The 26,201-nt window shown below is 41.1% G+C and overlaps 1 protein-coding gene across 6 annotated transcripts in view; it reads left to right on the top strand.

Moving 5' to 3' along the window:
* Window positions 1–26,201, top strand: part of DAB2 (DAB adaptor protein 2) — a 128,981-nt gene that overhangs the window by 80,878 nt on the left and 21,902 nt on the right. For 5 of the 6 annotated variants that reach the window (XM_084783767.1, XM_084783768.1, XM_084783769.1 and 2 more), the window contains one exon: window positions 25,318–25,506. In XM_084783767.1, the coding sequence (XP_084639893.1) occupies window positions 25,416–25,506 (91 nt within the window). In that variant the 5' untranslated portion in view covers window positions 25,318–25,415. Of the gene's footprint in view, window positions 1–25,047; window positions 25,195–25,317; window positions 25,507–26,201 lie in introns of all 6 variants that reach the window. The other variant, XM_084783770.1, reaches the window with a different exon arrangement.

Here is a 26,201-nt window from a genome sequence, read left to right as displayed (position 1 = left end):
TCAGATTTTTGAGAAATGTCGGAGTAAAGGGTGAGGGGAAAATAGGAAGTAAGAATTCTACAGTGTTAGTTCTAGAAAACTGTTAAGAGCTAAGGGTGTGTTGCAAGTGTGGAACATATGCCTATGTATATAAAACCTTGGATTCAACCCCCAACACTACAGGAAAGGAAGAAAATGCAGTTAAAATGCTGTTAGACCTGAAAGAAACTCAGTGATAGATGTTTCTCTTGATAAAAGCTAGTCTAGTCTGTCTTACTTTAGTGATGTAACACGTTAGGCTTAAATACACTCAGATCATCAGAGGGCATGTAAACTGCCAATTGTAAGTTGATTTGTAAGAAATGAAGTCACCCTTTCAAGAGTAGACCCTTGGGGTGTGTGTTTCACAGATGGAGGGGACCCTTCTGGGACAGGTTCTCAGAGTGTGGTGTCCACTCTGGAGTTACGGGACCAAGCTGGCAGAAAGCCTCACCCAGCTGTATTCCACAAACCTCCTATTTGAGCAACTTTTGTAACTCAGTTTTATGATTCAGTCATCTAGTGGGAAGTATAGAAACGTATAGCCATAGAAATAATAGAGCAAAGGTATTTAAATATAATTATGTTTAGCTGCCTCTTGGGTTGCGAAAAGATGAGAGGGTGCATACAGCATTTTACCCACAATCCCAGCATAGCTTTCTTGATCCGAGGAAAACCTTAGCCTTACCACATTGCCTCGCTCCCAAATTCTTCCACCTAGGCTGAGAAGTTTTAAAGAATATAATTAATTTCCACTTATTAGGATACCGTCTCAGCCAATATATTTTTTAAAAAGACTCCAGTACATTCCATTATTGCCATTAGACCAGATGGCTTACTCTATCCCATATAACTTTTACATTTGTTCTCTCTATCTCATGCAGAAGTGCCGAGAAGTGCCTCCACTGTAAATAAATCTACTACGCTTGGGTTTCCAAGAGCTGTGTTTTAGGAAGGATCGATCCATTCTTCGATTTGGCTTTCATTATGCATACCTTGTAATTTAAAAAGAAAATCTGAGCTGCGGATATAGCTCAGTTATTAAAGTCCTTACCCAGAATGCAACAAGGCCCTAGGTTCAGTCCTGACTGCTGAACTAAGTGTGGGTCATGCCATAGGGCATCCTAGCATTAGGGAAGTGGGGTGTGATGGCCAGAAGTTAAAGGGCATCAACATTATACACTGAGGTTGAGGCCAGCCTGGGCTACTTACCATCTCAGGAAAAAAAAAAAGATGTCCCCATTTCTTAGCTCCAGTGTGAGCAGCTTGTTCCACATCAGATCCTGAAGATGAATTGAGTTTTACTATTTCTCTGAATATTTATGAAGAATCTTTGTGATACCTGGTGCTGAGCTGGCAGCAGAGAAACATCAGCCCCAGTGAGTAGCAGTTAAGGAAGAAGTCTGCATCAGGTGAGGCCAACCACACCAAAGGTAGAGTTCTGCCAACCTAAAATGGAATGGCAGCCCCTGGCATTTCTCAGAAAACTACTAATAGCCGAGCATGTGGCTCTGTAGTAGGGCTCCTACAGGGCATTATGAAGTCCTGGATTTGAATCCCAGCTTTAAAAAAAAAAAAAAAAAAAAAGGCTGTTCAGTGTCCCTGAGCCTTAGTTGCCGCATTCACCTTACAAAACAATCTTAATAATGATGAGCCCATGGGTAGAGATCCCACCTTGGACTGAAGTGAGGGACGTGTCATCCAGAAGTAGATTAGAGAACGCTGGTTCGGAGGTGGGCGGGGCTAGTGGTTCAGAGCATGTGCATGATGGACAAATGTCCATGTCCACAAACCAGCTTTCCCATAACACACGAGGTATACCATTTGAGTTTTATTTTTCCTCTCAGTAAAATGAGTTGGCTTAAAGTTACAACTAAAAGGAAATGGGAACTTCTTGAGTGGCTAGTGACGCAGACAAGCGACTCTTTGGGAGCTGCCATTGTCAGCGCAGTAGTTGAGCTGATGTTTGAGAAATGGTCTTATTGTCGTTGTTGGTGAATTTTAGGTAAACTAAATTCTGATAGTTAACACATTGAGGCTGAGAACTAGGACAGCTTTCCTTTGTATTTTAAGACCATTAAATATGGGGGCCAAGCAGTAGAATATGACAGTATTTTATAAACTGGTAGATACCAACAAATGTTAACTTTCCTGGCTCCACTTTGGTCTGGTTAGAACAACAGAGTTATTTCTAGAGTTGATCTATACCTAAAGATACGGAACATGAAAAAGTAACCCTTTCCTTCTTATTCTGGGCATAGCTACTCTCCTCATTCTTCTTTTTCTTTTCTCTCCCTCCCCTCTTCCCCTCTCCTTTCTTCCTCCTTTCCTCTGTTTCTTCCTCCCTCCCTCCCTTCTTTCTCTCCCTACTTTCTTTTATGAGACAGGATCTCACTGAGTAGCCCAAGTTGGCAACAAACTTCTTATCTATCCTTCTGCCTCAGCTTACAAGGGCTAACATAGCTATTCATCATCACATCCCATTTTTACATTTTAACTGTTCTGTTTAGGACCAAAGTCTATTTTGATGTCTATGATACATAATTCAGATGTTAATAAGCTTATATGTTATCTTTTAGTGTTGTAGAAGTAAGCTAGATGCATTTGCAACTATGACTGGGGCATTGAATAGTTCAGAGAAGAATGCTGGACCCATTTGTCTTTGAGTTGTGAAGATAGTGGGAGTTATTCACTGTCCTTTGAGTCGGGATCAGAAATCACAATGAATATACTCACTAGATCTTTCCAACATCTGTGCTTTAACGTGAAGTCTTAGCTGTGCCTTAGCTATATTGGTGCTGACTTTGTTGCTATTGTTTGTTCCCCCATCCCCTCCAAAATTAAATCCTATGAATGTAACCCCATTTTTGAAGTAGAAACCAAATGAATAACTGATAACAGGGCTCTTCTGTCAGTACTTAAGGATATGATTTCTGCCAGGATAAATGTTGAATTAAAGGTAGGATTCTTCAGAAAATAGATAGATGAGGGAGAGAGAGAGAGAGAGAGAGAGAGAGAGAGAGAGAGAGAGAGAGAATGAGACAGACAGACAGACAGACAGACTTGAATTGGAATTATAATTTTACTTAGTATCCAAATCACCTTCTGAAGTTTAACTTGATGCAGACATGCTTAATTAATTGACTGAAAATCTGTTAAGGGAATGCCTTTCTGATTTATTTAGCTGTCCAGAGATATAATAACCAAACATTGGTTGAAATTCAAAACTGGATGCGGCTATTTACCTCACGCATGCTAACACACACATGCTAATTACCATCTGCAAGAAATTTATCTGTGTGTGAAGCCGCATGCCTTTAATCTGAGCACTGGGAGGCAGAGGCAGGAAGATCTCTGTGAGTTAGAGGCCAGCCTGGTCTACATAGTGAGTTCTAGGACAGCCAGGGCTGTGTAAAGAGACTCTGTTTCAGGAGGAGGAGGAAGAGGAGGTGGGTGTGTGCGGAAGAAATATAGAGAAAATGCCCACATGGTGGCACACACCTATGGTTTCAGTACTAAGAAAACAGAGGCAAGAAGACCTTAAGTTCAAGACCAGCCTGGACAACATAGTGAAATCCTTTCCTAACAAAGTAAAAGAAATTCAGAGAAAATTATAATCAGTTGACAGAATTTTGTTTCACTTGAGTGGTGTAGGATATTTACAGGGGTCTAAATGAAGACAAAAAGTCAGTAGATGTAATAATGGCGTTGGCCTTTAAGGAACTAAAGGAAGTCAAATATGCAGAAGTAAAAGGAGAAAATATTTTGTAGGACACGGAATCATGTAGGTGAGAAAGAACAAGGTATGCTCAAATAACGCTGGCCACTCTGACCAAAAGAGTGCAGGTGTGGACCTAAGAGAGGATAATGTGCAGATGGAAAACACGGAGTACAGCGCTCATGGAAGCCAGGTCTTTATTTGCTAAGAGGATCTCTTCATTTTAGTAAAAAAAAACATGTTGACTCAGAAAATTCAACCAGTCTAAGCAAGATGAGTATGGCGGGGGGGGGGGGGGGGGCAGGGGGGGTTGCTTAGCAGTTGAAGAAAATCCTACCAGCAAAGTAGGGTGAAGGTCTGCCTGATTCAATATTAAGAAACAAAGGGGAAACAGGTATTGCTGTAATACATTTGTTTTGATCTGTTGGAGACAGGTTCTTGAGCTCCACCTCACTGTATAATCTGAACTGGGTTCAAATTCACCAAATCCTCCAGCCGTCGACCTCCCCCACCCCCAGCCTCTAGTGCTGGAATTACGAGTAAGCATTACCACCTTTCATCTGTGCATTAGTTTTAATGTTTTAAAGTACTATGCCCTTTACCAGACTATATAAAGCCTAGAAAAGTAGGGTAACTAATACCCTCATCTCAAAAGCTTTATTAAGCTGAGGAAAGAATTCTACATGAGTCAGAGAACAACACTAGGTCATGGTCACTGTGAAAAACACGACACAGTAAGAGACCAGTAGACATCTTGGATACATACACCTTGGAGACCATACACCTTGGATACATGCAGAATGGCAGATTGGAACGTATGTTGGAGAAGGCAATCGGGGATGCAGGACATCAGCATCAGCATCATGGTCCATCCATTCCTCTGTTAGTGGAAACAGAAAAGAATGGCTTGTGTAGAGAGGCAGTAGCTGAGAATACATATGTCTGTAGCCTGTTTAAGGGCTTTGAAGCTCAGCTTGAGCACGAGTGTAGGTATTGAGCAGTGATGCTTGATCAATACAAAGTCAAGAAGGCACTAGCAGGCACTTCCACATAATACCTCCATAAAAGTTGATCTGGTACAACTAGAGTCACTTAAAGCTTGGGCTACCATTGGAATTCTTTGAAAGGATGTAAAGTATTTAATCATTAGCATAGTATCTGAGTGGAATGGGTAAAGCACAATATATCACAATGCAGATGCATATAGGAACTAATGCCACAATGAGGCAAGGCTGGGGAGAAATGCTGCAACTCAGTAAAGAATAAGAAAAGTGGGGGATGAGAAACAGGAGACTATAGGACAGCTGTGAAAAGCAGTGGCTCAGAATGTTGCCAGACAAAGTAGCTATGTGAACAACTTAGGATGAACTCTCAGCTTCATTCCAAGCTACAGGCAACAGTCTTGCAGGTCCTGTAAGTACACCCAGGTACAGAATACATTGTAGTAAGTCTCTTCCCAGCCCACGTACAGTGAGGCTAGTGCCCAGCCTTTGGCGTTAGAACTTCTCTACGGAATAACAAATGCAGTCTGGATTCGGAGGCTTCCTGCAGCCGGCATCTATGGTAGCTTCTAAGAGGCGCCACTGTAGCCTGCTTTCTTGATAAGATTGTGGTAACAGGAGGCTAATGCTTTAACCAAGGCTAGCTTGAGGGACTGGGGACAGAGGAAAGAAATGCTTACATTTTCATGATAGCTGTTTTTATTTATTCTCAGCTCAGGCGTTTGCCTCACCTGAGAATGACTTTCTTGAGATTTTTGGATTCGATAACATGTTTGGTACTAAGATTTAGCCATTGACATCTCCTTTGAGCCATTCACACGTCTTCATTGGTGCAGCGGATTCCCAGATGAGTGTACCAGTTTCTTCTGGTGTGTATAAAGCTACGGATGAATCATAACTTTGGATTTTAAGTTAACTTTACAGAAAACACCACCAGCCGGGAGGAGGTAGTGCACGCCTTTAATCCCAGCACTTGGAAGGCAGAAGCAAACCTGGTCTGCAAAAGTGAGTCCAGGACAGTCAAGGTACCACAGAGAAACCCTGTCTCGAAAAACAAAAACAAAAAACACCACTGATACTCTTTAATGACCCTGCCTTGCACAATTAATCTTTCCTTCCAGAAGTCATTGCCACAAAGGCATTCCTTGAGATTGCGGTATGATTACAGAAGATTTTCTTAAAAAATTGTTGGAGAGATATCTATACATTAAGGTGGTCTCATACCATTGTTCATACAGAATGTTTTGAAACAATACTAAATTTGATTTTTTTTTTTGAAACAGGATTTCTCTATATAATAGTCCTGGTTGTCCCATACTCACTTTGTAGACCAGGCTGGCCTTGAACTCACAGAGATCCACCTGCTTCTGCCTCCCAAGGGCTGGGATTAAGAGCATGTGCCACTATGCCCTGCCTGGTTTTTTTTTTCTTACTAAATGTTGATAGCAAAGATTTTCATGCTAGCTAGAAACATCTCCTTGAAAATACTTAATCTCAACTTTAATCAACACTTTCTCATCCTGTGGTACAGGTACCTTAAGAGGAAAGACAATGACTCCTTTGTCATTGTATATATACATAGCACACCGCAGCACTTGGCACATAGTAGGTGTCCAATAAACAGCAATTAGGTGGTTAAGTAATTCAAGCCACTTTCATGACTTACTGGTAATTTGCGATAGGTTGAGGAAAAAGGGATAAAAGCTTCCCTTTATCGATTAGTAGTAAGTTAAAAATTTCTGAACCCTTTTTTAAATGGAAAGTAATTTATAAGGAGCATTATCTTCATGCGCCCAGGTCCTAAGAGAGACAGACAAGGTGTTACAAAAGTTCTCCAGATGACGTGGTGTTCCCAAGTCTTTGCTTTAACGCCTGTGGTTGGCATGTCCATCACCACTGAAAGCCCACTTTCCCTGGTGCATGTAAGCAACCGCCTGGCTAATAACAATCACCCTTCGTGGTTTCAGTCTGACATTCCATTCCAAGGACAGCTTTTCCTCCTTCCTTTGTTTCCACACCCACATATGTCCACCAAACTGTTTATTAAACAGCTAATCCAAAACTGAGGATACAGGTGACCTGAAGATCAAGGCTGATAATTGCTTTGACTTGTAAAAAACTTTTCTGCCCAAATGAGAGAAACTTAAATCTGTTTATTTTGTTTTGTTTTGCTTTGCATTTTTGAGATAGAGTCTGGGTGCTATAGCTCAGGATGGCCTAAAACTTACTATGTGTAGTCCAAGCTCATCTTCTCCTGGCTTAGCTGGACTGGTAGACATGAGCCACCACACCCAGTGAGAAACTTAATTTTTAAAATGTGCTTGTGCAGCTGGATTGTGACTTAGGGTGCAGTTTCCACTAGCCTTTCTAAAATGCTGATGGCATTAGACTGCCAACTCATTACTCTCTATACTGCTCCCAGTGTGCCCAGTGCATAGCTGGAAACCAAGACTACGTCATAGCCTAACCAGCTTCAAAATCCCACCATCAAAGCAAATTTTCAAAGTTTAATTATTCGATTCAAAACTTACTGCTCAGCGATTAAGATGCTTGTTTATTCAGCTGAAGTCTAGACCCTAGCAGCCACATCCAGCAACGCAAACACCTGTAACTCTAGCTACTAGGAGTCAATACTATGTGTCTTCTGGCCTTCGCAGGCGTTTACACTCACATGTTCAAAGACATGCGCACACACACACACACACACACACACACACACACACACACACACACACAAATACACACATACACAAATAAATCAGAACAAAATCAGTTTAAAAAAATAACCCTACTATTAAATTTTCAAGACAGGGGTTCTCTCTTTGTATAGCCCTGGCTGACCTGGGACTCACTCTGTAGACCAGGATGGCCTTGAACTCACAGAGATCTGCCTGTCTCTGCCTCCCTAAATGCACTATCACACCCAGCCTGAATTTTTAATTTATGAGGAGATTTTTTTCCCAGCACCTTTCCATAGGCATCAGGCTGGCTGTGGGAACAGCTCTAGACTCATTCGGATGCTCTTGGTGGATGTTGCTGAGTCCTGAGAGACTTATCTAAGTTTCTGTGTTGGATGCTACAGATCAAGGCCAGCCCTCTATGCATGCGACACCTGAGACACTAGGCACATGCTCCATCACTGCAATGCTCCAAGCTCTACCTACATTTTAAGTATTGCTATCTGATCTATTAACACATCACCAAAATGTTTAGCTTTACAAACAGAAGCACACACCACCCAAAGCCACACTCTAACTGTATAAGAATTAGAAGTGGCCTACCCTTCCTTACCAGCCTTTTCTTGGTAGTGATGTTTCTAGATTTTCCATAATTCTATAAGAAATACTAAATGGGAAAACACGACACTGCTTCAAATAAGTCATAGTGCTGAGGTTATTTTAGTCAGTCACTGCCTTTGACAAAAGATGTCTTTGTTTTGTTTTCTAAGTTGACAACTCAAAATGTCATTTCACTGATAAAATAGATATTAAGGGGACTTCTTTTTAAAGATATGATAGATTGTAGAATAAATATATAACAGCCTTTGACTTTTATGAAAGCCACATTTAGGACACAGTTTATTTGAAGTCTGAGGGTCACTGGCATCATTGCCTGTCTAGAATGGATAACCCTGAATCTGACATTTGAGATTATTAGACCTTAACCTTTTGAGTAAAAGGCTTTGTTTTCAGAAGATTAGTCAAGTATTTTAAATAAAAGAAACTGGCAGCGTTGAATCACTCAAAGTGGCAAGTCCATGCAGCTATCCTACTACAAAGCTATCAGACTCTTTGATGCCTTCTTGCATGTACTCAGATTTGTCACTACCTCAACCTTGACGCCATCACTCAACCTCAAAGTCTCCCCAGTACTGTCTAGACAAAACAGAGTGCTGTAAACTCATCGTAATCCGACTTGACCTGACTCTCAACCTTTCCCTTGCCATCGTGAGCACCAGTCCTGTATCCTAGTTTCTATCCTTTGCTAAGAGTTTTTCTTTCCCAAATAGATTGTCTGGTCTGTGCAAATTGCACCCAGCTTAAAGGGGGAGGAGGTAGGGCTTAATCCTTTCCATTACCTGTGCTGCTCCACAGCAAAGGTTTAGGTAAAAGCATCAGAAACAAAGATGCTTAATTCTTGCAAACCAGCTTTCGCAGTCTATTTTTTTTAAAACTGGTGGTCCTAATTATTTCCATGTTACAAAACATTGCTTATAGAAGACATTAGCTAAAACAGTGACTGTAAACATTCACTAAAACTTCAATATTTCCCTCAAAGTCTCTGTGGAGTTTGGGAGCGTTCCATCACCTTTGAGGATCTGCCTTAACTTTCTTGTCTACAACTTTGAGCCTTTTTAATAAAGATTGGATTAGGAACTTAATAATGGCTTTCAAAAAGGACTTCTCTCTTTGAGTAGGGCTATGAAGTTCAGCTAAGGAAACAAATAGTGGAATTGCATTCTTTGATGCTAAAAGTGCCTACAAAATATGAGTCCAATCAGTTACTGTCATGGAGAGACTTCCCTTACTGCTTGCAGTACCAACTCAAGTCACTTTGGGTTGATGAGGTTAAGAGGGACCGTGAAGAAAGGCTACAAGTGGAACCCCAGTCTAGTCCATGAGTCCATCTGATCCTTCGTGTTTTTAGTAAATATGGAGGTGTCATTTGCTTAACAGGTATGGACTTTTGCAACAGGTTGTTAGAAATTCAAAGAGCAGAGTATTCTGACAGAGCATTCAGACTAATGAGCCTTTGTTTAAACACTGCACTTTTTACTAACCAAGGAAACTGCCATTAAAAGTGACTCACTGAAGTTGCCCTCTGTGTGCTCTAGCCAGAAGCCCTTTTCGTTCAACATAAACAGGAGGATCTGCATCATCAATGGCCAAGAGCCTCAGGTGAAGCCCAGCAAAGTGGCCGCCAATAAACAGCTGTTCTTATCAGTTCATCTTGTGCTGGGACTATATACTAAGTAACCCACCCCTCCACCCCCCATGATTACTCCCTGGGATCCTAAAAAGGTAACAAACCAGGTCAGAAAAGTAAGAGTTCAAGAGCCCGGAGAAAGAATCACTCCATCCCATCTGATTATTGTAGAAAGGCACTCAGGGTTAAGTCAGGTGTGTTTGTGTGTGTGTGTGTGTGTGTGTGTGTGTGTGTGTGTGTGTGTGTAGACAGAGTCTCAATACATATTCCTGCCTGTCCTGGAACTCATTATTATAAACAAGGCTTGCTTCACAGCGGCCCTGCCTCTGTTTCCCAGTGCTATGAGTAAAGGAGTGTGCCATCAAGCCCAGCTTCTTGGGATTTTAACTATTCTTTGGCCCTAAAGTCAAGCTCTCGCCATGTAAAAGATGTGAATGCTAGAAAGGTTTGTAAATAATAGCTTAATATATGAGGAAAGATATGCAATGCAATCTATAGTTAATCGTTGGTAACTAGAAAATTGTTTGCTATACACCCTAGAGGGCTTTGTTTGCACTCCCCTGTTAGAGTAAGACTTTGAAACTTTGAAGTTGATAGTTGGTAGTGTTTTTCAAATAAAACAGGCATAAGTGCAGAAAATGACAGAGATTTAATACACACATTTACTATTTCAAGCATGTTAAACACTTTGTGAAGTAGCAATCCCTTGACACCATAGGATCTAAAAGGCCAGCAGTATAAAGTTTATAAGAAACCACATGATTTGTGGGTATTTATTCATGTTAGTAAAGCTAAGACACAATCATACTAGGTGTGGTGGTACACACCTTTAATCTTAGCACTTGGGAGGCAGAGGTAGGTGCATCTCTGCCAAGTTCCAGGCTAGCCTGGTCTACATTAGTCACTTCAATTTGTAGAAAGCTATCTAGATGAATAGGAAGGAAAAAGATCACACTTTCTAGGCTTTTTAATGCTGTTTGGTTGATATCATATCAAGGGCTTTTCTTTAAAAGGAACAAACAAACAAACAAACAAATACACAGGAAATAAAATTAATATTTAACACTTGAGCTGCCAAACTCTTTTCTAGTGATATAACCAAGATATCCTCTGTGTGTGTGTGTATGTGTGTGTGTGTGTGTGTGTGTGTGTGTGTGTGTGTGTCTGTCTGTCTGTCTGTCTGTTCTATTATTGATTTGGTTATTTTACTTGTTTTATTTTGTTTAGAGAGTCTCACTTGTATAGCCCTGGCTAGCCTGGAGCTCAGGGATTTGCCTGCCTCTGCCTTTCCAAGTGCTGTGATTAAAGAAAGGTATATACAAAAATACTCAGCAGATGACTGTTTTTACACAACTGGCTTAAATATTTCTCTTCTCTTCTTAGCCCTGGAATAATTATGCTGCTAGAACACATATAAATCAACATATTAAGTCATTTGTTAAGTCATATATAACATATATAATATGTATGTAATATAAAAATACATATAAGTATTTTAAAAGTTCATTTTTGAATTCTGGAGCAAACTTTTTGAAAGCTGTAGAGAATAAGGTAATTCTTAAGATTCTTAGAAATTTACAATCAGAGAAGAAAGCCAATGAGCTCTGCCTTCCCTTCCTGGGAAGTCTTAGTTCTCTGAAACACTTCCATCCACTTCCCTCTTTCTTGTTGAGATTATGCAATCAGTTTTCCTTAGGTGACATAGAATTTGAGCCCCTGAAGGCTATTTTAGATGAAGCACATTGTTTTAATGATTAGGACATTAAATGGCTCTATCCTGAAATTACTCCTTCATATAGTCCTTTGAGTTATCTTTCCATGCTTGGCAATTGTGCTTATATGCCACCTTTATTTCATCTTGTACTCAATCTGCAGCAGTTTATTGTGTGGGGTTTTGTTGTTGTTGTTGTTGTTGTTGTTGTTGTTGTTGTTTGGTTGCTTGGTTTGGTTTTTTGTTTTGTTCTGTTTTCTAAATAACCATGAGCACAATTTGAAAGTACATAGGTTAGTTATTTCAAAGCATTTTTTTAGATCATACATTTTAATATTTCAAGACTGGGGTACAATAGTATATTACCTCAAGAAACAAGTTTCTATATCAGACAAGCTTCTATCATCCTGCATTTCTTATCTAGAGACCCACGTGATCTGGTCTGGAGTCATGGTGTATCAGATGAGCCTGCGCATTCTTACTTCTTCAGGGAGAGTTCTCCTGGCCTTTTGGATGATAATGTGGAAACTTCCTAACCTTCAGTATGCTAGAACACTATTGCTAATACAGCAGGAGAGCGGATTGGTTCTCAGCTCCTTTGCTCCTCTGTAAATGTAACACTCAGACAAATAGAAAGCCTTTCGCTATTTTTGTTTTTGCTTTGCTTCATTGAGATGAAATCTCTTTATTGGCCAAGCAGATGTCCAACTTTTGGGCTCAAATAATCCCCTGGTCTTGACCCCCAAAGAAGCTGGAACTGAAGGTGTACACCAACACCACCCAGATCCTAGATATTTTTTTAATTACCTCTTTATATTTCACTTTATATAAAAGCAACAGGCCTGCTTTAGACAAAATCAGATGCCTTGCTGCCTTCTTGGCAAACTAGAATGGATTGTGTCAAATAAGGAAATAAAGGCCAGTAAGCAAGTTTCTCATGGAAGATTATTGCCAACCCTAAGGGTAGATTGGGCACCAAAATAAAGGGCATATTCTCCAGGAAGGCCACCTAGAATCCAGAGACAGCATGTCAGAATCTCCGCACTGAACAGTCTTGGGTTGAGTCTATGGAAGCTTAATGCTGCTTTCTTCCAGAAATCTGGTGTAGACATGGAAACATAGCAGGCACCTGAGTTAGTGCCACAGATTCTGAACAGTTTTTGCACACATCCCAGTCCGAGGGTTCTGCACTGATGTGACAAGGCAGCTGGATCCTTCTGCCTTTAAACTCTTAAAAACGCAGCATGCGTCTGAAACCTGAGTTGCATAAAGGTGGGGCCACGCTTAAGCACTGGCTTTCTGGATTATGTGAATGTGGGGCTCTGCCTGGGAAGAGAAATCTCACTGGGGTTTATATATCGTTCGGTCAGAAAGAAACCAAATACAAGGCTGTTATTTCTTGCACTGGGTTGTGAAAGAGGAAAAGCTTATGGTTGCTCCTCTTGTAAAGCACCCTGGTGTGGTTATAAGATCATAACGTAATTCTGCTGTTGTGTGGGGCTCAGCATTTATAACCTAAGGTTTCAAATACAGATCCTTATAAATAGCATGCTTTCTTTAACATTGTGTAGAATTCCAAAGTGACTAATAGTACTTAAATAAAGAGTGAAATGTTTTACCTAGGATGGTGTGCACACTCTTCACAGGAGACTGTCCAGAGGAGTGAGTATTGAATGTGTGTGTTGGGCCTCACAGAAGGGTGGTACTTCCTTTAGGGCTGTTTCCCAAATGGAAGAGACAAACACACCTAGGATGGCCTTGAAAACAAACTGTTAAGTTCTTTAATATGATTCTATTTAAAAGCTAGCTGAAAGCTAGGAAAATGAGCTTTGGTAGAAGCATCTCACCTAAGGAAGGATAGCCATAGACACAATAAAATGTTTGTTCTGTGAAAGGATTGCGAGAAAAAAATATGAATACTCTTATTTACTCCCAGAAATCCTATCTTTGTGTGTCTGAGTCTGACTCTTAAGTTTTGTTTTATTTTTTAATTTTTAAGATTGTAATTTAACTCCCTTTCCTTCTTCCATATACCCTGTCCACTCTCCTTCAAATTTATGGCCTCTTTTTTCATCAATTGTTATTGTACCCGTGTATGTATTCATAAGTGCATATATATTTCTAAATATAACCTATTGAGTCAATATAATAGTACTTAATATGTGTGTTTTCAGAACTGATCATTTGGCATTGGAGAACAAATTGGTGCACTCTTAGTGTGGAAAACTTACTTCTCCAACTTCCAGCTTTGCTTGGTTGCCTCTAGTTTTTTGTGCAGGGTTGAGGCCTTATGAGCTGCCCTCACCCCTGCAGTTTGGCATGTCCTCATGGGCTGCCTCACCCCTGCCATTTGTCATGTCCTCATGGGCTGCCTCACCCCTGCAGTTTGGTATGTCTCTTGGTGTCCTCCTTGTTCAGCTCAAGCTTGGGCTGTGGCTGCCATGTTGGGGAGACTCTGGAGTACCTTCTGGTGTTACTCTGAGACACAGTCTTCCTGAGTTTTCAGCCCTTACAATCTTTCATTCTGCCCCCACTTTCTCAATGTTTCCTGAGCTTTACATGTGGGAGTGTTTTGTACATGTGTCTGTTGGGCCTGAGGTCAACAAATCTGCATTTTGATTGGTTGTGGTTTCCTGTAGAAGTCATTGTTGCAAAGAGAAGTCTTTCAAGGTTCAAGCATAATATACTTGTTACATTTAGATGCCAAATGGCAAGTGTGTTTTATGTGTTCACTGAGATTTTCTATCTGATCCAAGAGACTTCTATTCAAATTACTGCCCAAAAGCTCCACGATAGATTCTAGAAATGTCTATGTCAGTAGTTAGATTTTTTTTAAGTCAGAAAACATTAAAACTCTTCATGTAAATTGCTCATTCTTTAAAAAAACTTTCTACCAAGATTTAGGATGAGGAAAGCTCAGAAAGAAACATAGTATCACCATCTGATAATGCAAACTGGAGATGTTCTGTTCAACTTTTTTGTGGTGGTGGTGTTTTAAGTTGAGATGGAGTTTCACTATGTAGCCCAGAATCCCTGTCTTAGCCTCCCAAGATTTTGAATTATAGGCATGCACCACAAAAAAGAATTGTTCTATATTGATTTAATATTTTTTAAGTTGGCTTATTTAACTCACCCATTCTAATTGTGTTCTCCCCCCTCCCTCAGTTTTTTGAGACAGGGATTCTCTGTGTAGCTTTGCTTGGCTTGGACTTGCTTTGTAGACTCAGAGATGCACCTGCCTCTGCCTCCCAAGTGCTGGGAGTCCAGGTGTGCACCACCCCCTCCCGGCTCTCTTTATGTTTGTGAGATAGGGTTTCTTGTGTAAGAGCCCTGCCTGTCCTGGAACTCACACTGTAGACCAGGCTACCCTCAAACTTTTGCAGATCCACCTGCCTCTGCCTTCCAAGTGCTGGGTAAAGGTGTATGCCACCATGCCCAGCAAATGGTTTTACTTTTTAGAATCTTCCCTTTCAAATCTGGCTGGTGCTTACTTCTATTGCAGTTACTGTAGCATAGTGTTTCGAACCCTATCGCAGCTATCAACTACAAGTTACTTGGCTAAGTTCTTATTCCCTGAAGAAAGTTCTCAAGTAACAGTGATAGGTATGCTGTTGCTGGTCTTACAACAGCTTCACATGGGGTAGGAGAAGGACTCGGGAGCATTCTGACACACTCTCATGGGCTTTCTGTGCTCCTTACCCATCAGCGACTATATCAGAGACCCAAAGTAGTAAAGTCTCATTTCACTGATGTTAGAGAGAAGCCTCACATTTTGAGCCAGCTCTTCACTGTTCACTACCTACCCCAAAGGAGCTCTTCCTTCTCCGTCCCCTACCTGAGTCAGATGACTTTCATCCATTGGCCTCTTCCCAGAAATGCTTTGGTTCAAGGTACAAACTTGCTCTTCAAGTTCTCAAGCACCTTTGAGGTGCAAAGTTCAAAATATGCAAGAAAGAGTAGTCTGTGTCGAGCCCTCACCTCCCCAGGAAGCCATGTTCTCCTTTCTCCCAGAATCATAATATTCTTCCTTCCATCCTTTCCTTGGAATTCGATGGAATCACTCAGGGTTTGTCCCATGAGTGAGTTTGCAAATGTCTAAATGGAAGACAAGGAAGACAAGAGCTAATAAGGAAGGGCATGACTTAAGAGCAGTCTCAGATCTATGCCCTTAAGCTCCAAGTTACGGTGGGGATCTTACTGACCTCTCTTTTGGCATAGCTTCTGATATACAATGCAAAAGGGGATGAAGGCACATAAGGAAATAAACACTGCATTGTTAAAGAAATCTGTGTCCAATAATCACAAATGCAGAGCTCTGGTCCAGCTTACTAGTCACTGGACAGAGCCCCACTATACTCTCAGTTGAAATATGTAGAGTTCACGGCCCACAGCCTGGGTGTAGGGACAACCCAGAAAGAACTGAGCCTGAACAACCCGTCCTAACAACACAAAGCAAAGACAAAGGTGATTTTTGAAGCTCTCTGATTTCCATAAGCCAAAATTTCAATACCACTTCCTTCTCCTTGTAGAATTGAATTACAGGACAAGGCTGGATTCCGGTTTTCCTGTTTCACCTAAGCTACAGGAGGTCATACTTGGGAGCAGTAGAATACTGCGTCTCCCACAACCATTGACCAGGATATTGAAGCTAAGATGCATGTTTGCATGTTGGGCTGTTGGGTGTTTTGTTTTGTTTTGTCTTTTGAGACAAAGTCTCCATATATATATATATATATATATATATATATATATATATATATATATCTCAGGTTGGCTTCAAACTTAAAGCGATCCAGTTCATTTCACCAAGTGCTAAGATTACAGGCAGGGCCACATCACCTGGTTGTGGATAGACTTTCTAACATCCAACTTAAGCCTCGTGTGTCCATACTAAAAACATTCCTCCTGAGTCAAAAAACAGGGAGCTGTTCAACTGCCACCCTCTCTCTTGCTTAGAACCTCAGTACCTGTAGCAGCTCTCCTCACTTGGCTTTATTCATGTAAGCGTTCTAACTGTAGCCGGGTTTCCCTAAGGACTAGAGCCATCTGTGGCGGCAAAACTGCTTGTTCTGGTTTTTCCATGCTAATACAGGTAAGAGGTTGAATGTGCAAACAATAGTCAGTGTACTGAAACAATTGACTAAAAATATGGCTGAAAACTAGCAATAAACTTGAGACTTTGGTCTACGCTGTAAATGCACCTCAGGCGCTTGCTCCTTGTGATCTGGGTAGCATGGCTAGTCTACAGAAGGAGCCTTACTATGGGCACACAAAGCTCCTCTAAAAATTAACCCCCTCAAATACCAGTTGTGATGATTATTTCCTCCAGCTCCAGAGGGAGATACTGCTAATACAAACTGGTTTTAAAATGAAAAGGGCTAGGGGTGGGCACAAAGTCAGGAAAGGTCAAAATGACTCAAAAACATGAAACGTTAACCATTTTCAAAACTCAGACTTTTTAATCATGCCGATGAGGGGGAGAAGGGAGAAGAAAAAAGGCCAAGGTACTACATAGCAGAGAATGTACGGAACTAAGAACTAAATTTCAAGTCTTTGATCTGTGAGATGTGTCTCAGACCTAGCCAAAACAGTCAGATCCAAAGGCCAGTTTGACCAAATATGATTTCTGCTGCTTGGGTGGGAGGTGGGAACAATCCAGTGATGCTGGAATAAAATGGTGCACGGCCCTTAAACTTTTTTGCTTTTGCTTCAGAGAAGACTATAAAACAGTTAACTAAGTGGTTTTCTTAGGGTTTTGTTGTTGCTGTTGCTTTGTTTTGTTTTGTTTTATTTTGATTTTCTTGTTGTGCCTGCTAATTGGTTTGCTTGGTTTGGTTGAGTTTGGGGCAGGGGCAAAACTTAGGGACTTATATACTAGCAGCACTCTCTGGCTGAGCTCCATTACACCCCCAAGTCCCAAGGATCATTCTTGGTAGAGACCCCATATAATGAACTTTGCACAGTCTGCAAAAAAAAAAAAAAACAATGTTAAAGCCGGGCATGGTGGTGCACGTCATTAATCCCAGCACTCGGGAGGCAGAGGCAGGCGGATCATTGTGAGTTCGAGGCCAGCCTGGACTACAAAGCGAGTCCAGGACAGTCAAGGCTACACAGAGAAACCCTGTCTCGAAAAACCAAAAAGAAAAAAAAAACAATTTTAGAAACAGACACATATACTTCCTAGGAATAGTCCAATATTGTCTTCTTCTAGGAACTCGTTTCTTCCTGTTACTAGCTGTGTGCCAGCAGCTTTTACTGTTTCATTTTCTTTGTCCCCAGCTTTCTAACTGTATTTCATGAGAACATAAATTTGTAGGCTCTTACTCCAGAGTGAGGTGGGAGATGCCTGCCTGGCACTTTGGTACAGCCTCTCACCTTGTCACGTGTGTCACTAACTAAAGTGCTTCTCTCTGTATTTCAAGTTATTAATCACTGAACCACCTGCTGTGGAAAAGCCACGCTGGCCACCATGCAATATCGAACAACACAGCCCACTGGACACTGGGCTGTGGCTTAACAAGCACTGCTTTTGTTAAGCATTGGCTTGCTGTTTTGAGTTCACTTACTAGTTTTTCTAGACTCCTCTATACCTCTGGCTGGCCTGGTGCTCACCATGGAGCCCAGGATGATCTCCAACTCACAGTAAACCTTGTGCTTCAGCTGAGAAACAAATCCCCCGGGTAAATGAGACTTTCAACATCAAACTCTGAACTGAAATGGCTTCTCTCTTCTACCCCAAGTTGACTGTCTGGGAAACTCTTATCTTTAGTTTGACTTGCTTCTAACGATAGGGAGATGCTTCTGAGTTCAGGGCTTCAGATTCTGACTCTGTTTTGTACCATCAGCTCCCAGGGCGCATGCTCACTGCAAATGCATAACCTGCATAGAAGGGTCTGACTTAGATATTACCCAGGTGTGAGGTCTCTACAGCAGTCGGTATTTATGTCTTCCCAGGACGCTTTTTGAGTTAACATTAACATAATGTAATTACCCAAGTCAAGAAGATGCAAAAACCTTTGGGCGTGTGTGTGTGTGTGTGTGTGTGTGTGTGTGTGTGTGTGTGTGTGTGTGGTATGTGTGTTTGGTTGGTTAAATGAGTGCCAAATAGCGTGTGATAGTCAAAGGACAACTCCACAGAGTTGTTTTTCTCCTTCTACTTTTATGTGGGTTCCAGCAATTGGATTTAGGTCATCAGGTTTTCTAAGAAAGCACCTTTCCCAGAGCCATCTTTGTGATCCACAGAAAGCAAAGGTGTTTACGCTGCTTTCTTCTTGAGTCTCTTTAATTCCCGTCACCATGCCTACTTCGTGGAGCTCTCTGTGAAAATTGTAACTGATATGTTAAAAGTCCTTGGGATTGTGAATTTTGGAAACTACAGGTTAATGGTTGGTGGGATTGGAGAACAAATGACAAAAGAGAAACTGCTAGGCAAATCATTTTTATACAGTTTTATCCAGGAAATATTAATTTTTTAAAATGTCTGTACATATTCAGTACAGATGATTTTTTTCTAGGTATTTGTGATCAGCATTTTTTTTAAACTAACCAATGTAAAATATTTGCATATGGAATGCTGACTATATTAGGTGTTTATACCATATTACCCTGAGCTTTGAAATAAGATTCTCTACCCTGTGTGGAATGGAACTACTATCAAGTCTTTAACTTAAAGTTACTCTAGCATCTTGACCTACTAAACAAAGTCCTGCCAGTTCTGTGTAATTAGAGTAAGAAGGTAGGTTAGAGATGAAGGTCAGAAGATGGGTGAAATTGTGTCACAATGTCACTTTGGAACATCCCAATCATTAAAGAGTACCAATGAGACAGCAGCACAAGCCCTACTGGTGGAAATGAAGGGAAGGCAACCCTGAGAAGGTACCAGTTAGATGCTTTTGCCATGATGAAGCCTAGGCTAACTATTGTCCACTGTGCTGGCTTTTCCAGGTTGCAAAATTCTGAGTCACTTTAAGGACAAAACAAACTATAGCTGACTCTTGTTAGTGCAAACGACATGGTCATTCAAAGATGAGTCATGCATCCTTCCGCTGCATATTTCTTAGAGCTTCTCAGAAACCAAGAAAGATGTTGCAAGCTCCAGAATCATCTGACTGTGTCATGCAAGGAGGCCATTTGCACATGCCTTCAGGGAGATGTGTTTGAAGTCCAAAATCCAACTTAGATGTCCTCCCTCAAGTGGAAGCTAGTCTTATGGGCTAAGCAAAGCTTCCTTCTTGCCATTTCCTGTTTTGCTTGATGCCTTAAGTAGCTCAGAATATAGGCTAACTTTAGATTCTTCAAAAAATTTTTCAAGACACATGCTCTTACTTCTCTTTTCAATCTTCTAATGAAGAAAACTAGAAAAAACTAGAGAAAAAAAACTCTTGAATAAGACCCTTGCATATACGTTTGAAATTTCATCTGCAATCCTTGCCTGTTACTCACAATGATGTGGGGATCCTAGATAATTTCTTCCTTACTTGATCATAAGAGCCATGGAATAATGCTGTAAATGAAAGACTGTATGTGTCACTCAACATGTACATCCAGTTCCTTTCAGAAATTTATAATAAAGCTTTTCATCCCTATTTTCCTCTTTGGTTACTCTAACTGTCTCTAAATGATACACAACCAAAGGAAGCCAAATACCTTCAGAAGTAGAGCAACGGCATCCAAGTTCTGTCTTATTTAAGCTTGTGGCCTAAGCCTGTGACCCAACCCTTGGAAAGCTGAAGCAGGGCAGTGACAAAGCCCACAGTGTGTTCAAAGCCAGCTGCGGCGCCTTAATGAACAGTTAAAAAAAATCGAGAGAACAGGGGTGAAATATCAGTGCAGCACATTCCTGGTATATGTAGATTTAGTCTTCCATATCTCCTCCCCACAAATAGTTGTCTTTGGTGTCTGAAGAGAAAGAATTGTTCATAAAAGTGCATAGCCAAGTAGCTGCACTCAGCTTCAGCCCTTTCTAATTTGACTCAGGAAGCCCACCCTTGACATGGTCACTGGCCTTGAGCTATAATCTGGTATGTCTGTATGTTATGGCTAAACCTCATGCCAAGCTGCCATCTCTTCTTTTGTAGGTGCACCAGGGTGTTTTGTGACACTTCACAGATCCCTTAGAATACCAAAGCTTTGGAGTCAAAACTGCTATATTGAATAAGTTAAGACTTGTTTGTTTTATTTTTGTTTTTGTTTTTGTTTTTCAAGACAAGGTTTCTCTGTGTAGCCTTGTTTGTCCTGGATTCACTTTGTAGACCAGGCTGGCCTCAAACTCACAGTGATCTACCAGCCTCTGCCTCCCGAGTGCTGGGATTAAAGGTATGCATCACCATGCCCTGCTTGAGTAACCTAAGTCTTAAAAAGAAATCTTTAGGTTAGCTAAATCTTTTCCTGTCAAAACAATATCCTGTTGGAGGGTGTGACCGGAAGCTTCCAGAATGGGCAATGAACTCTGATGTCCATGATATTTTCTAAGTCAGTAAATTCTCCTAGTTTGCATCTCTCATGCCTCTGCTGTATATATGAGCACGGTTGAACTCAATGCCACACTGACCTGAGCAAGGGAGCTGTGAAGGGATAATCCACAGGTTCTCTAGGTGCCTCCCAAAACAGAAGAGGAGTTGTTCTATTCTGGGAAACAATCTTAGTATTCATTTATTATGCATATGGTGTTTCACCTGCATGTACACCTGCACACCAGAAGAGGACACCAGAGCTCATTATAGATGGTTGTGAGCCACCATGTGCTTGCTGGGAATTGAACTCAGGACTTTTGGAAGAGCAGCCAGTGCATTTAACCTCTACGCCATCTCTCCAGCCCAACAATACAATTTTTAAGTGTATAACTATGAGTACTTAAACTCTTCTTTGTCACATTTAAGATATCCTCAAATCATAGTTATTGAAGTGTAAAATCAAGAAAACTTAATGTATCTATTGTATGTTGTCCAGCCCACATCAGTCTCATTAAGAGAAATTAATGTTAAGTATATGATAGATATAAAGTTGTTTCTGAATAATTGAAATGATGAAGGCAGGACACACCAAATCTCATTGAGTAAGCAATTTTCAGAAAGCAGATGGTACCCTAGTGCTGAGATGCTACCCTAGGGCTGACTAGAAAATGAGCAGACATGAGCTCTCGGACCTCTGAGAAGGAGGGATGCACAGCTAGTGCTGAAACCCCTATGCTCTGAGTACCTGAGACCCCAAAGCTGAAGAGAAACATGAATGCTGGTGCGCCCGAGAGGAACACAATGAAGCTAGCTGTGCGAGTCTAAGAAGGGAGAAAAGCTAGATTTGCTCTGGTTTTCAGCTTGTCAATCTCCTGCTAGCATATCCGATTGGCTGAGCTTATGTGCAAGCTTCTGGGACAGTAGAAGTATTGGTAGAGATCTGGGCCACACGTTGCAAAGTTTGATGCAAGAGGGAGGTTTTGAAGCTGAGACACTTTAATAACTGGTACAGGCTTTACCCAGTCACCATCCGCACGGATGTTTCTACATGTGTTTTAACTTCTTCCCTGCAATAGAACAGGCGTTCCCATCCTGCAAGATGAACCTACACTTCATACAAAGGAAGTGGTTCTCACCTCATCACACAATAGAAAGCTCTGACATCCAAACAGGCATCACATCTGTTCCTGGAAGACAGCTTGTGTCCTTGAGCTACATTAACTCCCCTTCAGAGTTTAGTCACCGCACCCTACAGACAAAGTTTCTCATTACATCCCTGAAACCAAAAACTACATTTATTACAGGAAAGGCAGAGAGTTGTGAGAAATTAAAAGTTGGTAACACACACAAATTCACACACATAATAAACAAGAAAGAAAATTTGCAGTGCTCCAACATCCCAGGCTACCATCCATAGGAATGGCTCCCATGTGCCAAATGAATCTTCTCCCCTCAAGGAGACTGTGGCCAAGACAGATGAGCATGAAGTAGATCTGTGATTATTAAAAATCCTGTGGCAATCTCATTCAGTAAACACAGTCTGGGATGCAGAGCGCCAAGAAAGGCATAGATATGTGGTGCATGTGGTAGGACAGCTCAAATGGATAGAAAGCAAAGTAAGGTGGCTGGAGAGATGGCTCAGTGGTTAAGAGCACTGTCTCATCTTCCAGAGGTCCTGAGTTCAATTCCCAGCAACCATATGGTGGCTCACACCATCTATATACTGGGATCTGATGCCCTCTTCTGGAGTGCAGGCGTACATGCAGATAGAGCACTCATACATAAAATTAAAAAAATAAATCTTTTTTATTTAAAGAAAGAAAGCAAAGGAATTGGATGTGTCAAGATCATTAGCAAAATGACTCTGAGAGGAGAGTTGAGATGAAGTCTTTTGAGGATGACAAAAAATGGGAAAAGACACAAATAGCAATCTTATAGTTTTGGAAGTTAACTCTTGAAAGAATCACAAGAAAGTAATCATATGATGACTGGGTTGCACAAAAAATATTTTCTTTATTTGTAAGATGATATCTGAACAAGGTTGGGGACTCATTGGAGAAAAGGGGAGCATGTGCGAGAATGAGAATCAGTGCGCCCCTCCCCCCCTTGCACAGGAGCTCGGCTTTCCCTCAGTACTGTTACCACAAGCAAGCATCTACTTACTTGATTTGTAGTAAATCCTCTGAAGCGAAGACGGTAGCTTTGAGATTTGAAGGGTGTTGGATATGACTAAGAGACACTATTTACCACGTCACCAAGAAACACAGAGACCAGTGACAGCACACAAAATACAGGTGGCAAACGCACTGCTCGTGGCTGCTTCATCAAATTATTACAAGTGGCTCAGTGTCTTAGTGCAAGAGAAATTTATTGCTGTGGTCCTTGTTCAAAATCAGGATGCGACATGTTTCGATGCTTACGGAGGCTTTGAGGTGAGATCTCTGCTGTGCCCGTGCTTCTAGCTGTCCCTCGGCTTTCCTCGGTTGATAGACACTTCAAATCAAACTCTTCTTTTGGATTCATGTTCATATCTGCTTTGTGAGTCTCTGCCCCTCAGACCTCTACCTTTTAAAAATAAGGGCATGGGTCACTGGATTTAGATACCTTCCCAAATCCATCACAACCCCATCTCACTGCAAAGACTAGGGGCACTGAGCCTTAGGCACACGTTGATGGGCCACTTGTATATAACACAACACTCTCTGTTACAATAATGTGATTTCTACGATTTGTCAATGGGATGTCAAGGAATTCTGACACTGAACCATAGTGTGTGGGGTAGAATCTGGGCTTGTCATTTGGCAGGCAGTGAAACCTTTGTGCCTTGGGTTTCCTTGGGAAGGTGAATTAATGCTACAATATGGAGCTTTTGAGGATTTAAAAGAGTTAAATAAGAAAAAGAATCAAGACTTATTCTTTATCTTCCATGTCTACAGCACATGATGTGTTCCGATGTGGTGGGTTTGGCCCATCGTGTTCACACATGGGGGATAGCACAGCATGAAGGAGGCTTCTGGAGCAAGGGAGTCCAGAGATAGTTCTACAGTAAATTTCTAGAACAAATAATGTGTCTTCTCTGCCTTTGGGCTACAGTTTTAGAAGGCTCACTCCCTCAAGCCCCTCTAGAGTGTGTAGAAACATAATATTGTGTGGTAAGAGAACCTTTTCAAACATTAGTTTTCCCTTGTGTACTTGCAATGGCTGCTTTTCTCTACTGTGATATACAGGGAGGCGTTATAAGAGCCCATGGAACAACTGTTTGGAAGCTACTAGTGCTGAATAAAGGCACTAGTTAATACTCAATGAATTGTAGAAGAGACACCCGTAAATTCTCTGATCGATAGAAAAGAACAGGAGTCATTTGTTTATATTCCTAATTTTTCAAATAGCATATGAAATCAGGAGCCTCATTATAACATTTTTATACATATAGGTCACATACTTTGCTCATATTTACTCCCTCTACCTTCCCCCCCACACACAAAGCTTCTCCTGTCTTATCAGCTACTCCCTTCCTCTTCTAGCTATTCCTCCTTATATTTTCATGCAATATATGCCTGCCATGTACACACATATGTGTATATACACATAAATACTTTATACCTGTACATATTGAAATGTAGACCCCTCATATGAGGGAAGTATGTGATATTCTCTCAATCTCCCCGCACATTTCCTTCTATTGCTTCCCCCTCTCTTCCTTCCCCAAAGAAGTCTCCATTCTACCAATATGGCATAGCCACGCATGAGAGGGAACATGCAGTGATTACCTTTCTGAGTCTGGCTTATGTTGCATATTAAGTTGATTCCCAGCACTACTGCCCCTATACACACACACACACACACACACACACACACACACACACACACACACGCTCGTGCGCATGCATAATCACACACTAACACACCTATGGAGGTATTTAAAATATGGTGCTTATACAACACTGGGGCTCATATGGAGAATCCTAGTAATAGACCTTAAAATCTATCAGTAAAATAATTACTCTTTCCTACTTTGGGGAGTGCTGGGGACACAAGGCAGTTCTCAAGGCTTCCTCTATACCCTATATAGCACACCTGCCTGTCTAAGCAGTTCTGTGTATAAGTGAAACTCTTAGCATCCACCTTCAGACATCATTTACAGTCTCATCGAGTTCAGCAGGTATGTTCCTATTTTGCTATGAAACCTAACCAGTTTGTGATCCCTATCTCTGATTATAGATTCATATGCCAAAGTTCTAAGACAACTTGCCAAGCTGGGTAATCATTAAATGCTACCAGAAGTCAAGCGCTTGAAGAAAAATTTACCAAACAATTCTTTCCTATTCTAGGAGCTTCAAAGGGAGCAACCCTGCTTTCAGAGTTCAAGTTGGCAAGCACATGCAATTAGTAGACATATACAGGCACTAAACTGGCCCCTGTGGATACTGCTGGTGTGGAGTTGGGTTTGTTACATTTTTTTTCATCACTGTATCTCTCCTCTACCCACAGGTGTGTGTCGTGGGTTATGTTCATTTGAGACCTGCCCATCGGGGATTGCCTGGTGTCACTGAGTGTCTGCTGCTGGGTTTTCGGCTTACCTTCTTGTCATGTCTAACGAAGTAGAGACAAGCACAACCAATGGTCAGCCTGACCAACAGGCTGCACCAAAAGTGCCATCAAAGAAGGAAAAGAAGAAAGGTGTGGGCAAATGGCTCCTTTTTGGGTACCACATAAGTTTAGTCTCGGGTTTCTGCATCTCTGGCTGTGCCAACTTAGGTCCAGTTAGGAAATTATAACAGCATTTGATTTAATGATGTGTCCTTAATATGACTTTGTTTAAATGTATCATTAATTATACAACCATAACTATTGTTTAGTTATCCTGCAGTGATCCTATTCAATACTTTGTTTGACTAACACCACCATTTTTGAAAAGTCAAATTTTAAATTGTATTCGATACTTTTCTTTTGGCTTCAAGCACTGCTCGAGAGTGCTTAGTCCTTAGTTCACCAGAGCCAGAGAAGGTGTCATGTCCTTCCTTTTCATTTGGCTGTTCCTTCAACTCCTTCCTAGAAATGGAAGCACAGGCCTTTGGAGAGGAGGGAAGAAAATACAAAGAAGGAATAATTTTCCACTTACAGCCATAGAAATTTACCCTCATTTCACTTGTGGATCAAAATACTAGAAAAGTGTTTGGTGGCTTTTTTTCCCCATTAGACATAAATATACCATTTAGAAAACTTCACTCAAAATATTTTTTTTAAAAAAGCTCTGATGAAGAATATTCCCAATGCCCAATTCATGTGTTCTCATGAATTTCTCATCTGCATTTTGTGTCTTGAGGAAGTGGGGTTTTTTTATTTTTGCTTGTTTGTTGCTTTATGCCTTTTAA

Source organism: Acomys minous (genome assembly GCF_964271855.1).
Source record: "Acomys minous genome assembly, chromosome: 5".
In the NCBI taxonomy this organism is placed as follows: Eukaryota; Metazoa; Chordata; class Mammalia; order Rodentia; family Muridae; genus Acomys; species Acomys minous.
Note: the sequence above shows the minus strand (reverse complement) of the source record. Positions and strands in the feature narration are given on the sequence as shown.